Consider the following 15,638-nt stretch of genomic DNA (forward strand, 5'->3'; position numbering starts at 1 on the left):
TGTGAGCGGGAACCGGTCTGTATGTGGGATCCGAACCCTCGGCGGGAGCGCCACCGCGCTCCCAAGCGGCGCACTTGTAACAGTGCGCCACCGGGCCGGCCCATTTCATCCTGGTTTTACCTCTCACCTTAGGTAGACTACTTAAACTCCAGACTCAGTTTCCACATCTGTAAAGTGAGAACAATCATACTATCTACATCTCAAAGGTTGCTGTGGGGCTTAAATGAGATATTGCGTGGAAGACAGTAAGCTCAATGAATTTGAGCAATGATTGCGATTATTTGTATTATTTGTCATCATATTAAACAATAAAACATACCTATTATATAATACTATATAAATTATGTATTTATATGAATCTTTGAGCACACTGTAAATTATAAATAGCTACGCACAAATACAAGGTAGTAACACTGTACCAGGGGTTCTCAAAGTGTGGTCCCTGGACTAACAGCCTCAGCACTACCAGGGAGCTTCTAAGAAATGCAGATTCTTGGGCCCCCACCACCATGTACTAAATCAGAAATTCTGGGGGTGGAGCCTAGCGATCTGTGTCTTCACAAACCCTTCAGATGGTCCTGAGGCACGCTGAAGTTTGAGAACCACTGTACTATCTTATCACAAGAATAAAATTTCAAATAAATTGTTTTTAATACAGAATTGTATGTAATTGTATATTCAAGGTGCTCATCAGATGATCATTAACATTAGGGTATGATCTCTTCTTTCAAGGAACTTACTTCCTACTTATTTAAACTATGTATAAATGTTAGAGTTAAAGGACCAACAAAGCTAAAAACTTATTTGTAAAAATGCTTTGATAATGGGGCCGGCCCGGTGGCACACTGCTACAGTGCGCCGCTTGGGAGTGTGGCGGCGCTCCCGCCGAGGGTTTGGATCCCACATACAGACCGGTTCCCGCTCACTGGCTGAGCGAGGTGCGGGCGCAGCACTGAGGGTTGCGATCCCGTTGCCGGTCCCGGTCCGGTACGGGCGCGACATTGAGGGTTGCGATCCATTGCCGGACACGAAAAAAAAAAAAAGACAAAAAAAAAAATGCTTTGATAAGGATATACAAAGAGAGAACAACAGAGCCCCTTCCATGGCATATTCTGCTTAATAAAGATTAGAAGGGTGATATGGTTTAGGGAAGAAAAAGCAAGCGATAAAGGCAGCCATATTGTAGCAGAGCCTTAAAAAGATGAGTAAGACTTCAGTTGATATAGAATTAGGAGGAAAGGTTAGTGCGGACAGAAGGAACTAGGTAAGAAAAGCCATGGAGACTTATTGTGCAGTTCAGTGATGCAGGGACGCAGCTCGGTAGGAAAGGAAGCTGGGGCCAGAACATGTTAGCAGAAGCTTTTCTTTTGTAGGGAATGAGACTCTCCTGGGGGTTGGAGCAGGTGAATGATGCAACTGCAAACACACTTGAGAAAGAATGCCTCTGGTGGATACAAGAGATGGGAGGGAAGGAGACTGAAGAAGGGCCACTGCAATCCTGAGTGACAGGTGCTGGCAGCTTTAACCGGGTCAGTTATGGAAGAAGGAATAGAAAGTAAAGCATGGGTTTGAGAGCCTTCCTGAAGGAATAATTACACGACTTAAACCATAAGAATAACAACATTAGCTCGGGAAAAGAAAACACATTTAGAAAAAGACAAAATGAAAGATGTAAAAAAAAAAAAAAAAAAAGATGGTATAATGGGCTTTTTTTAAATCAGCCACTTCATACTAAAATAGTTTCAGTCTCACATTTTTAAAGATTACACAAATACATTTTTTTAAAAAACCTTGAAAACTAGAGACATATTTTTACATACATACTTCTGTTTTTTTAGTTGGCTTAGATTGTTTTTCTTTACATTCAGACGGGTCAAAATCTTCTGCAAGTTCATCAATGAGTTCTGATTCACTCAGGGGCTGTAATGTGAGAAACATTATATATTATGAAGTAACTATATTCACTTTGTTTAAAAAAAAAGTTTTCATAGAGCACATTTTTTTCCTGCTCAACACATATTAGACCATACTTTAGGATCTAAAACCAAAAGTTAGTTTACATAGGGCATATTTTTCATTTATCAATGTGAGATAAAAATGACATGCAAGAAATAAATACTAAACACCTCAGGACCACAAAAGCGTTAATGACTGACTTACTCAAGTTTTCCTAATACGTCAATTTCAGAAGGATTTTGTTCGATTAAAACTACTTGTTCTCTCCAATGAAGATCTGTATAGTATTTTTTATATGATTATCATTTTCCTACTTCCTAATGACTTCTAAATAAATCTGAGAAAACACAGACCATATACTCCTCTCCTATGACTGTGGGTTTTGGGTGGGAAAGTTCTGCTATCGCTAATTCTTTCAGAGGAGGTGGTATTATTTGAAGGCTTGTAGAAATTTTGCCTGACCCATGATAGGAGGATGTGTGATTCAGAAACTGGGCCCCAGAGTGGACAGCCTGAGTTCTACATCCTGCCTGCTTTCTTCTAAAGAGATTTGGGGTCAATTTACATAATCCTTCCATGTCTCAGTTTCTTCCCTGTAAAATGGAAATTATCAGTAAGTAGTTAATAAACATTGCTGATTAGTATTATCAGGACAGGTAACTCTGATGAGAGTATTTTATGCTGTGACTAGGAACAAACTCTAAGTGCTAATTCAAGGGCCCTCTTGACATCAGCTCCTAATATTCAATGAACATCACCTAGAAACTTAATACACTAATAATAATTCATGAGGAACATAATCATTAAAATATATGAAAAGAAGTCAGAGATATTAGCCAAGTGTTACCATCAGAAGTTCTCCCTCCCCAATACTAGGTCAGTATGCAAGTCCCCAACAGTGAAATCTGTCAAAATAATCTTAATTTATACTTTATATTTCTATTGTTTTTTAAGTACATTAGAAACTTATTTCTTAACCTTGGACTTTTCTTCAGGCTCCGGCAATAGTGGTTTTCCATCTTTATCCTGTAAATGAAATTGAAAATTCATTGGAAATGAAGTAGAAAAATGGAGCTGTCATGCCCCATTAAGTTTATTTTTAGGAACTCCAGGATATGAAAGGAAGTTTATTTTTTCTTATATTTGAGTAAATTGGTGTTTCAGATTTACTTTTTATAAAATATCAGAACAGGGAGTTGAGCCTCAAAAACCAAGAGATCAAATGTTAACAAATATGATTCACATTTACTTTTTCCTTAAAGTTACTAAAAATTTTTTGTGTTCCATTCATTGAACAGAGAAATAGAATTAAAAAAAAAAATGTTCTTTGGCAAGAAAGGTGAAACTATGTTAGTGAAAGATTTTTTAAATGTCTCATTTCTGCAACCCAAGGTGAAGAAGTAGATATCATTCTGATAATCCCATTTAGTTTTTTGGATGAGGTTTCACAATTTAGAATATTTCTAAAAATTAGAAACTTTTTTCATATATAAGCTTATATAAAAATCACAACTGCTTTCCATCATGTGATCATATGTTTGATTTCAAAGATAAATTATAAATGTAATTACAGGAGTTAGTTCACCATCCTCACCATAAATCAAAAACAACAAAACCACCTTAACTGAGGATACTGGTAAATAGGAGTACATTTATATCTACCACTTATAAGATCGATGGTGCTTTTATGCAAATAGCAATTAGAGAAAAATTACACCCAAGTTGTTCCTTCAGCTTTAAGATCAATGTCAAACATTGTTAATAGTTGAAACACTTGAATTTCTGGAAATTTTAATGACTACATGCTCATTACTTAAGAAGCCACGCAGGGACAAACCATCCCTCAAGGGGTCTAACTGTGGAGAGCAGAGAAAGGTTTGGGGTTCTCAGAGTTACTATCTGAACTGGAACAGGCATGTCCTTAGTGTCAAGGGTATGGAAACAACAAAACGAAGGGAAGGCAGGATGAGTGTACTGTGTACACTACAGCTACAAACTCACCGTGGCTGGTTTCAGTCTGTACTCAGCCGGGACTGTTTCATCATCCTCACCGCACTTCTCTAGTTTTAATTCTTTAGCTTTTGCCTGGTGAAAGTGGAGAGAAAAAAAGCAGTTGGATAATGCATGTAAATCGAGATGTTATCAGTTGCCTTGTGTATTTCACGAGTGTTGCACAGAAGACCAAATCAGATACAAGTGTCTGGAGAGTTTTGTAAACTACAGAGCAGAAGACCATGATGAGCAGCTATGAGAAAGACAGCATTGGCAACTGAGATAGGATCCTGGGGAGGTGACTTGCTCTGCTCTCAGGCACTATGTCCTTGGGAAATCACTTAGCTTTTCTTTGGGCTGCTTTCCTCAGCTGCTAAGTGTGGCTACTAATAATCCTTACCCAGCTCACTGAGTTGTAAGCATAACAGAGAAAAGTAAATAAAAGGCCCTTTGAAGACAGTAAGCGCAGGACAGAATTTAGCTGCAATTATTTTAATAGCCTTCATCTGTCTTACTCAACGAGGTGAGAGAGGGAAACACAACCAATTGTCATGTTAAACCCAATTCAGAAATGGGAGAAGCATCCTATCACAAATCTGAGCTAGTCCATGGATAATGGGTTTACTTCTTTTAAAAGGACTTGCTTCAATAAAACACCGGGACTTCACTGGATTACTGAACCACCAGCAACCAACTGCCTTAGAAATAAAAGTATATTTCTGTAGTAGATTGTTGACTTCTAGGATATAACATTTGCAATTATAATCTACTGGTATGAAGTTTCATGAGATATAATGCTTTGTACTTACATCAAGGCATGGATTTAATACACAAACCAAGGTAGGGTTCACTTAGCAAATTTTAACTTGATCCACTGCTCCCATCTACATCTCAGCCTAAGAATGTGGTTTTCCACTGATCGATTAGTTAGTGGATTAATTAAAAAAATATTTATTGAGCAATTTTCATGAGCCAGACACTGTTCTAGGCTTTGGAATTACAGTTTTATTGTTCTATAGAATAATTCTCAATAAGGGATGAAAGGTTTTTGGTTTTTTAAAAGATATTTCCAGTTATATTCTACTGCAGCATATGGTGGAAGTCCTATTATGTAGTGGTACTCCCCAACTCAGGCATTTGTGAGGTCTTTGGCTATTGCAGCCTTCATGACTGGCAAGGGTCACCTATGGAAGACTGTTCTCTCCACTACACTCAGGTGGTGGACAGAGTTAGTTTCTTCTTTGATCTTTATATTCTTGAAATGCCTACACTGTGGCTTGTATAGAGTAGGCATTGAAAAAAAATGTATACTGAATTGAAATAGCACTGGACTAGGTAACCACACCTAAAAATGGGGGAAATTTATAATGAGGTAACATTATGGAATAAATTTTATGTTACAATACATTACAAGAATACCAAGTAGGCATGGACCTCTTCTCTGGAGTATTACGTAGTTGTCCACAGAGAGCTCTCTAGTGTGGAATGTGCTCGGATGGCAGCGAAGTTTATGAGCCTTACCACAACATCAGATTATCCAAGATGTAAAGAATTCACCACTGGGTACTACGAATTCAGCTAAAGAATCTAGAGGATTGAAAGATCTTCTTAGGAAATTTTTATACTTTGTACATGATTGAAAAGGACAACTAGTATGTATTAAGAGTGGAAAAGAAGAGTGTTTTTTTGCTGGAATTAGTTTACTACTTTTCTGAGGTTTTCTAGACAAAATTTAATACATTCATATGCATCCCCAAACTGCTTACCCACAAGTTTTCTAAGTTATTTTCATGTCTCTTTTTTCTATCTACTTCTCTGATTTTAGTCACTAAAAGACTCTATTTGTCCTGGAATTTATATCATGTTTATATCTTCCCTCTCCATATTTGTTGTCTTACTAAATCCCCCTAATTATCTGTAAAAAGCCTGAGGCAAAAGTGCAATTTCCTAATGACCATGCAGCCCTCAGGTAGTAGAATCACTGCTTAACTTGGTTTCCTGACTCCCCCAGGGCTCTGCCAAGACCATCCCATCCTTGAGATGACATTGTTTCTATGTGGCTACTCAAGGTAATGCACATCGCACACTGTGCTGCAAAATTTCCTTTCTTCCCAGTACATTACTTGGTCCTGGAGGCCAGGGACTGTTTCTCCTGCTCCCTTGTGGTCACCATCACAAAGCTCATTGTGCCATACTGTGGCTGGTAAACTCTCCAAGAAGATCGAAGATAGAAATTGGCCCATCTTGGACCAGGGCGGTCCCAGACTTGGGAGAGTTGCTGGGAATCTGGGAGACTCCCCCTCCCCGACTAGGACTCAGAACAGGAAATGACAGCAGAGGCAGGGGCATTGTGACAGTGACAACTGCCAGATTCTCTTCCCTGAGCTGATAGGATGGGGCTCCTGAGGACCCCAGGCTGTTTCCATCTCCCCCCATGACACCGCCTTGTCAGGAATGGGTGGCTCTCTCCTTTCCTTCTTTTTTTCCCTCAGAGGACCAAGTTGAAAAATTCTACAAAAACTGTAACAATATTAAAACTCTCGTACACCAGACACAAGCTTGCTTTGGCTTAGAAGGCTTGTTAAGATCTTGGAGTGTGGGGCCAGCCCAGTGGCGCACTCGGTAGAGTGCGGCGCTTGGGAGTGTGGTGGCGCTCCTGCTGAGGGTTTGGATCCCATATAGAGACCGGTCCAGTACGGGCGTGACACTGAGGGTTGCGATCCCGTTACCGGTCAGTAAAAAAGACAAAAAAGGAAAAAAAAAAAAAAAAAAGATCTTGGAGTGTGGCAGAATACACCCTCACCAGTATCGTGCTCTGAATACACAGGAGCTCCAGCTCCAGAGTAACTGTTGCTTGATTTTATTCCCATTTGAGACAAATTTCTCAACATCTTTCCCCACAGTTATAAAAGAAGAATCTTCCCAGCCTTTACATGGCCATCTCCCTTGCTCCTTATAGAGAAGTGCCCAGAATCCTTCTGAAAATAAAAGTTTTCAATTTCCATGACAGCAGAGAAACGTCACTATTTCTCACCCAGGCCACTGTTCCTTGTTACCTTGTTCACTCAGGTGTCATTTAAGCTTTGGCAAAGGAGACTAGTGATCATTTTAAATACTAAAAATTCTAGATGTTATACAAAACACATATGTCAAAACAAAACACAATCCCTCTTGATTGCTAACTACCCAGCAATAAATATCTAAATTAACCAGACTCTGAAAGTAAGACAGAATAAAGAGTAGTTCAATTTTAATCTCCCATAAAATAAAAGCTGTGCAAGAATTCTAAACACATGCAATGCATTCACTTTCATAATCTGCACACTAACATGCTTTGTATATCGACTCCAAGGTCAGTACCTCATCGACTTCCTTAACAGAGCTGAGGTCAAGCTCAGGTTCTGGTTTCCGGGTGCCCAGTGAGGCTGACAGAGCCTCGAGTGCTTGATCGCTCATCGTATCCTGTTAAAAATGAAAAATTCTGTACATGAAAAAAGACAACATCTCCTGAACCTGAACAGTCCATTTACTTCTTTGTGAAACACACATTTTAAATATATGACATGAATTGTGGACTGGGAAAATACTCTAGAAAGGCAATTTTATCTGAAACCCGGCAAAAGAGAGAAAGAAAAAAGAACTTACCAATGAGTGAAAGTTGGGGCTAAAACACGTTTCTACAGTAACAGCGCTCTCTGGGGCACACTTCACCCCTTATCTAGTAAGCTAGAAGTAAAACTTATAAAGTACTCTTTTACGAAAATAAAAGCTGTAAAAGTAGTGAACTTTCACGACCCTGCTTTTCTTTTTCTAAAAATGTGTCCCTAAAAATGGCTTCTGACAATCCTGTCCTTTAGCAAAGCAGCTAAGCTCAGGAAGCAAGGAAGCTTGAAGTGGCCCCCGCTGCCGCCTTCTCTGAAGGCACAATGGCTGATCTTGCAGCAACTCCCACTCTCAGGGGTGTGGTGCTCACCACCGTTCCCCCAGCCAGCCAGATAAAAATAAACTGTCCATTCCAGGAGGGGAGAGGCAGATGCGTCTCTGATAGAAACTGCTCCTTCGTATTTTCTTGACTGTTTGCACATGAGACACACTTTCTCATCCAGCCCAGAGCTGCAGGATGGCCCTTCAGGATTTGTGAGAATTAAATTATAGTTGGTTGTGGTTAAGAGAGATGGACAGAAGGAGCTTCAACAGCATCTCTCTAGTGATCCACAAGGGCTTAAACTCCTTTGGGAAATCAAACTTGAAGACTTTATGTTCCAAAAATGCAATTTCTCTAGTTTCTGCCCTTCCATGTAATGGTGAGATGATCTTGGATCATGACCAAGAAGACTGTGCTAAAATCATTCATAAGCATTTATGGAAACACACATGGCTTGCCTGGAGATGATCAGATCGATACAATTCACTATTCTGCTCAGACTTGAGGGAGAAAGGTCACAGCCCCTCATCATGGGTAATAATACCCTACAGTATTGGGATTATCCCGAATAAACTAGATCAGATTCATGAAAGCAGCTTCTGTTAGGTGGACTGTGATTATTTTCAAAGTAATTATACCTCTTCCACCTTTCTTTTCTTCTCCTGGGGTGGAGCAGCACTTCTTATTACCCCAGCCGACTGAGCTTTTAAAACCTCTCCTGTAGATTTCTGAAAAATAAAGTACAAAAGTTTAGATTTACGGATGAGGGAAATCTAATTGTCATTCTTTTAAAGTTTGAGATCATTTCTAACAAGTTCTTAATACTGAAAACAATACCTCTTTCTCAGTTTTCTTTCCACCAGCAGTAGGGGAACTACAGGTAAAGTCAGATGACAAGCTGTCTATAGCATCGTCGGGCCCCATGGGTGTCTAAAGAAAGTGAAAGAATGAATTAGAAACCCAGCAAAGAAAGAATGCACTTTTGCAAGTCTTTAGCTACCAAATGAGATATGTTAATGAAATAACTCAGATCAAAGTCTATGTTCAGAAGGTCATGGATACTCCATAAGTATTGTTTTCCTCTCCCTCCTCCTCTAAAGGTTTTACATGGTAAGATATTCTCACTCTATTGCTATTAACATTTAATTTATTCTAATACTTTCTTGGCTCCATTCTCCTTCCCCTCCAAAAAACTACACGAGACTAAGGAACACTGAGACAACCCCAGCACCCACCCCCTTTTTCTGAACAGACAGAAACACACTCTGATTTGGAGATGAATTTAGTTATAATCTCCAAATACAGAATTGATAGCCCTATTCCCCCAACTGAAGATATAAAGAATGTTAATTTAGATCTTAGAAGACATTTTTGTGAACTCACCGAAGAGTCTGGAGGAGGTCCCGTGATCCCTTCTTTTTTCTGAAACAAACATTGATTTGATGATGTTGAGAAGGCAAGATTCATACTTATGACTGGCAAAATGTGTTGCTCAATGTGTGTTATGGGTTGAACTGTGTTCTCCCCAAATTCATATGAAGTCCTAGTACCTTAGAATGAGACCTTATTTGGAGATACAGTCTTGATAGAAGTAATCAAATAAAGATGAAGTGTTAAGGTGGGTCCTAAACCATTATGACTGCTGCCCTAATAAAAAGGGGAAACTTGGACCCAGGGATACACGGAGGGAAGATGATGTGAGGAGACACAGGCAGAAGACGGCATCTACAGCCAAGCAGAGAGGCCTGGAGGAGAGCTCCTCCCCTCACACCCCAAGAAGGAGCCAACCCTGCTGACACCTGATTCTGCACCTCTAGCCTGAACTGTGAGACAATACGTTTCTGTTGTTTAAGCCACCCAGTCTGGGGTCTTTCTTGCAGCCCTAGCAAACTGATACAGTAAGCTTCGTAGTGATGACAATTTCATATGCCCCATGATATTTTCTATATTTTAAAAATTGGGACGATATTGATATAAAATTATATTACAAAGGAAATAGTGAAGTAAAAGTGCCATTAACTTACAGCTAGAAGTTCCCTATATTTTGGAGGAATTGTGACTTCTCTTTTACCCAGTTCCTCTATGTAGGTAGAAAACATTGGATCCTAGAACAAAAATCACACAGATAAGGATATAATGTAATTAATCAGCTGAGAATGTTATATGCATATCCTGAAACCAAAGTACTATTTTATTATTAATTTATAGAACTATTGCAACGAAATATAAGTCATTAAAAAGCTAACACTTTACACATCTCTGGAGTTCTGAGTTTACACAAATAATTACCCATATTTAATTGGTTTAACTCATATGTAATGTTAGAAAATATTCAAAATATTAAAGTTGATTCCTATATTAAAAATAAATTTTGTTTTCAAATGTTTTCATTATCTAACATTTCCAGTACATACAAAAGTACAGTTAATAACATAATGAACTTCTACATAACCTAACATCCAGTTCTATCAGATCTACAGTTATTGATTATGTAATTTCTAAGAGAGCAAAATCACAGATAAAGTGGGTTTCTCCTGTTTAGTCCTCTCCAGTCCAATTCCCCTTCTTTGTTACCCAGAGATAGCCACCATCCTGAAGTTTATCATATTCACCCACTTAAAGATGAGCATATCTGAAACAATTATTACAGATGTAAGTAGTATAAATAAGGTACAACATTACTTTGCATATTTTCAAATGTTATACAGATGGTATAGTATTCTATATGTAATTCTGCATTTTTATTAAAAATAATGTTTTTTGTAATGTATCCATGTTGATATATGAATGATCCATTTTAACCATTATAAAGCATTGCATTATATTATCCTGTCCTCTACTGAACAAAATTGTTTTCAAATGTTTCACCAGTTCTTATAACTCCTTGTACACATGGGCAAGGCTCCCTCCTGGGAATCTCTCTACAGGCTGACTTCCTGGTTGACGACGAAGCTCATCTTCAACACCCACCAAGTATAGGCAAGTTGTGAGACTTTCATGCTTTTGTCAGTCAAAGTGCAAAATGATATCGCTCCATGTTTTAATATCATTTGTTTAATTACTAGGAGAGTTTCATTTTACTTGTTAATTAGCCAGTCAAGTTTTCACCTAATTTTCTACTAGATTGTCTTTTTCTATATATTTTTTATAAATTCTAGAAACAAATCATTTTACATCTGTTGCAAATATTTTCATCTAGTCCATGGTTTATCTTTTTGTTTTTTTAACCAAGAAACATAAAATTTTCTTCCTTTTTAGGAGTAATGGGGATAAACTGAGGGTAGTAAATATCTAGGAATCAAAATATGTTCAAATCATAGGATGGAAAATACCTGGACATCAAAATGAGTTCAAGTCCACTGGACTTTAACCTTGAGGCCAGAAAATAAGTCTTTGTGACCCAACAGGTTGTATCCCAGTGCCAGTCTTAGCACAAACAATCAATAAATGTTTGCTGAATCAATGTAATTATATAGCTACCAAAGGACAAACCACTTTCATCCCCAACAGTAATTTTTATTTGCTGTTGCTGATGCTGACATCATTCTGTTTCTACCCAAGTGACAGAACAAACACTAGGTGTTCTCTTGAGCTTCATGACCATGCTCTGCCACCCAATGAGTATAAATTTTTACAGATATCAAGATTACATACTGAAACTTCTGGTCCAGTATATGTGGCATTATCTACTGTAGTTTCTTCAGGTTCTCCTAAAGTGTCTACTAAGTCATCCAAAGCAGCTTCCATGTCTGACTGGAAAAGAAAGAGCAGATATTTCAATGTTACTTGCTATACATATTTCACTTTTGATTTTTTAACTACAAAAAAAGCATTCTGCATAGAAGAAACACCAAAGCCCAAAAGTTCTTCAACTATCAAAATAATTAAAATTGGTCTCTGGTAGACCTTAAAGTCTAAAGTCCCAGAGTATAGATTCTGGGTTGGAAAGATAAAAAGCCCTACTCAAGTAAGAATACTATTTCAACAAATCTAAAGGCATTAACTACATAAACAAATGTATGACTTCATTAAGGCTGCTAGTTCAATATACTGACAGTTTAAAGGAAAAAAGAAATAAAACAACAAAATACAAAGAATTATGACTATGCCGCTTTAAGCAGTAGGAGAAATGCTTGGTATTTATTGCTTATCAATAGTTTTCCAGAATTTTATACAAAGAACCCCAACAAAATCTCTATGTAGCACCTCTTCCAAACAGAATCTATTTCAAAATTGGATTTGCCTATATTCTTTCATTCGTGTTCTTTTGTTCACTTGCTTGCCTGAAGAAGTTCACAAAACAGAAATTACCTGAAAAATATGTTAAACTTACAGGAACTGACAGTTCATTCTGTCGATATGGGCTCAAATCAGTATAAGAAATGAAAGAGCGCCTCCATCCTATTTTTAAGGTTAAGAATGACTCACTGTGAACAATAACCTTCCTCTAAAGGGGAACACATCAATCTAGGGAAAGACCCTTTACTATTTAACTCAGATTCAAAAGAACTGTTTAAAATATTTGGTTTTTTGCAACTACCATATAAACCAACAATTTCAGGACTCACCGGATCACAGATCTATGTAATAGAATTTGGGGCCTGTTAGCATCAGACTGATTCTTTTGGGAATTTCAGAATAAAGTACCTGACATTCTTTAGTGATACCTCTGGTTAAAAAAGGTCCATTTGCAGGAGACAAACTGGCATGTAAACTCCATAGAATGAAACTGAAGTTTTCAAAACATGGGGTTATAACATAAAATGTTATAAACATATATGAAAACCATACTTTCAACCCAGTCATATTAGTTTGAAACACTAATTCATTAAAACGATCCTTTAAGTTATCCCCCTCATATTGTCTACGCACAAGAAATCAGATTATGATAAAGACAGAACTAGCACATGAATGAGTATCTTATGTGGAAGTGCACTGCTACCTTCATACCTTTCCAGATGGTTTGTCTGGTTTGGATTCAACTGGTACAGCTGGTGCTGATGATTTCTTTTCTTTTTTCTGGTGAGAGTTTAGAAAGAAATAAAAACTCCTTCTCACATACCTTTATAAAGCTCAATACTATTACATATTTTAAAATGAATTCATAATATTAATAATATTCATAATACTAATATACTAAATGAATTCATATACTGAACATCTGCTCTGTACCAGACACTATGCCATATGTTTTAAATCCTTTTTCAGAACAGCTTAAATAATAATATCATTTAGTGATGGGGAAAGCAAGGCTCTGAGAGGTTAAGTAACTTCCCTCATGTTATACAGTAAGGGACAGAACCAAGAGTTGAATCCAGGACTGTCTATTTCTTTCTTCACTGTTCTTCTCTGGGGCCCATAACCAGTCTTCTCGATACCCATGAATTCCTTCTTTAGGCTGCCACTACCAGCTGTTGCGCTCTGAGTCTTTGCCTCTACACGCGAAGGCCTCCATGTCCCATGCTTTAGCTTCTCAACACTCGCTCTTTCCTTATTTCCCTAAAATGAGTTTTGCTCTCACCACTGCTTCAGTTGCTTTATTGAAGATTGACAATAACTTTCCAATTTGTAATTTCCATGCCTTTATTCCAATGTAATCTTCTCTGAAGTTTGACCCCGGGAATCATCCCTTTCCCAACTCATCTCTCCCAGCTGCCACCACCCAGCACTATGCCAGTTCTTCTCTGGTGTTTGTGTCCTTTGGTCTGTCACCTCTGGCATTTCTTCCACTTGGCCCCAACTGCACACATTCTGCATGTTTCTGCCCTGTGCTGACAGGCTCAAACCAGAATCATTCTCTAGGGCCAGGGATCAAACACTTTCAGGGCTTGGCAGGAACTTAATGGGTGAAATTGTAGGATTTAAGACAATAAGAGACCACATCCCATTTGAAGGTATCTGAATTTGGGCAGCAGAGGCAAATGGCACAGGCCCTCACTGCCTGGGCTTCCATAGCAGTTGCGGCACGTGTAGCTGCTTGAGACCTTGGCAAGTCATTTCTCCTTCTGTATGTACCTCAGTTTCCCTGTGTGCAAAGAGGAGATGATAACTGTACCTACCTCTGGGGGGTTGTGAGAATTAGACAAATTAATCCATATGAAGTATGAAAACTAGTGTTGTGCATTTGCTAAGCACTATATAAGTACTTGCTATATAACTAAGTGCTAAATAAGTGACTGCTGCAATTATAATGCTTAAAATACTGTGGGGACCAGGGTGTGAGCCTGAGTCTATGCAACTCATACCACCTCCATGATTCAACCACCACCTTGTGCAGATAGTCATATTCTCTCCTCATCTTCCGTTTCCTTCCTCCACTTTCAATCTCTCTATCCCTCCTCCCTTCTTCTCTCTCCTTCTGTCCCTCTTCATCTCCCTCCTCCTCCATTCTTTTGTACCCCAAATAATATTTTAATTGCCTTCCTACACATCTTTCTTTGAACACTTCAAACACTTAAATTCAGCCTGTCCAAAAGCAGACACACACTTTTCCTCTCCAAACAATTCCCCTTCTGATTTCTGTCCACCTTTCAAAAGTAGCCAGGGGCTCAGTCAGGATCAGGACTGCAAGGCACCCAGCTCATAGTTTAAGGAGGCACTTACTCTTAGGTGCTGACCCTGCACTTGCACAAACCCAACAGTGAGTGCCTCCTTAAATTTTGTTCCTTGGCCACTTTCCTTGCCTTACTGTAGGGTCACCAACCTAGTTTTACCAGACTCTGAAGTTCCAGCCTATCTCAGATTTTACTTTGCCTCTGCCCACTTTGGCCAATTGTTTCCTAAAACCTGAAGATTTTACCTCTGCAATGTCTCTTGCGTAAGTCCCCACCTTTTAATTTGATCATAGGTGTAATTTAAGCTATACTATGACTCACCAGAACTACTGAAACAGCCCCTGACCAACCTTCCACCTTCCTGTCTGCCCTCCCTCCCTTTCTATTCCATTTCATCTGTCTGAAGTCTACTTAATCCAACTGCAGCTTGGTTTCAAATCAATCACATCACCCCATCTGTTCTCTGGTGTTCTCAATGGCTACCAACTACACATATAAATGTACCTTGGCATTCTCCACAGTAGTGCTTAACTTGTCTTTCTGGTCTTGCAGCCCCACCACTCACCTCCCCAGTATTTCACCCACACTGGAATGCACTTTGTGCCAGGAACACATCTCATACCTTTCAACACCCTGACGTGTTTGCTATCCTGTAATCCTCACTCTCCTTCCATGCCTAACTCAGATTGGATCTACTCTCTCAAAGTTCCTGTGGATTCCCTGAGTCAGACAGAATCCCTCAGTTCCTCACCAAACACCTCCTTTTGATGGTCTTTCTAAATCTGCCTTGAATTACACTCCCAGGTAAATTGTTTTCTCCACAAACCCTAGCTGGGTCAGCCTGCAGCTACTGTGTTCTGCAGAGTCAACCATGATGTTTTAAACATGCTAAGTACTAAAATAAGAAGGCAGATCTGATCAATCCTACTTGATAGGAGAAAAATTAGAGGCAAAGAAAAGTGAAATGAGTTGCTGCAACTTCCAGCACAAGTCAATGCTGGAATTCAACATAAGCTTCTCCTAGTGTTGTTATTTAGCTTTCACTGACAACACTGGCTAATTTACATCTATCATAAAATTTCAAATTTTGAATAGATTTAAAAATCTATTCTAACATATATAATCCTCCATTTTCAAACCAGTTCCTCTAAGTACTCCTCATCCCTCGGCATAAGAGAGAGTATATCCCTGGGGTGACGTGGAGTCTCAAA

At 38.7% G+C, this 15,638-nt stretch overlaps 1 protein-coding gene across 2 annotated transcripts in view; it reads right to left on the bottom strand.

Moving 5' to 3' along the window:
- The window catches only part of CAST (calpastatin), a 110,166-nt gene that overhangs the window by 24,564 nt on the left and 69,964 nt on the right, over positions 1-15,638 (bottom strand). For both annotated transcript variants that reach the window (XM_008569138.1, XM_008569136.1), the window contains exons 9-18: positions 12,824-12,892; positions 11,528-11,626; positions 9,898-9,978; positions 9,257-9,295; positions 8,711-8,803; positions 8,512-8,601; positions 7,309-7,410; positions 3,958-4,041; positions 2,935-2,982; positions 1,825-1,920 (exon numbers count right to left, since the gene is read on the bottom strand). In XM_008569138.1, coding sequence (XP_008567360.1) covers positions 1,825-1,920; positions 2,935-2,982; positions 3,958-4,041; positions 7,309-7,410; positions 8,512-8,601; positions 8,711-8,803; positions 9,257-9,295; positions 9,898-9,978; positions 11,528-11,626; positions 12,824-12,892 — 801 coding nt within the window. The remainder of the gene's footprint in view (positions 1-1,824; positions 1,921-2,934; positions 2,983-3,957; positions 4,042-7,308; positions 7,411-8,511; positions 8,602-8,710; positions 8,804-9,256; positions 9,296-9,897; positions 9,979-11,527; positions 11,627-12,823; positions 12,893-15,638) is intronic.

Source organism: Galeopterus variegatus, unplaced genomic scaffold (genome assembly GCF_000696425.1).
Source record: "Galeopterus variegatus unplaced genomic scaffold, G_variegatus-3.0.2 Scaffold467, whole genome shotgun sequence".
NCBI classification, from domain to species: Eukaryota; Metazoa; Chordata; class Mammalia; order Dermoptera; family Cynocephalidae; genus Galeopterus; species Galeopterus variegatus.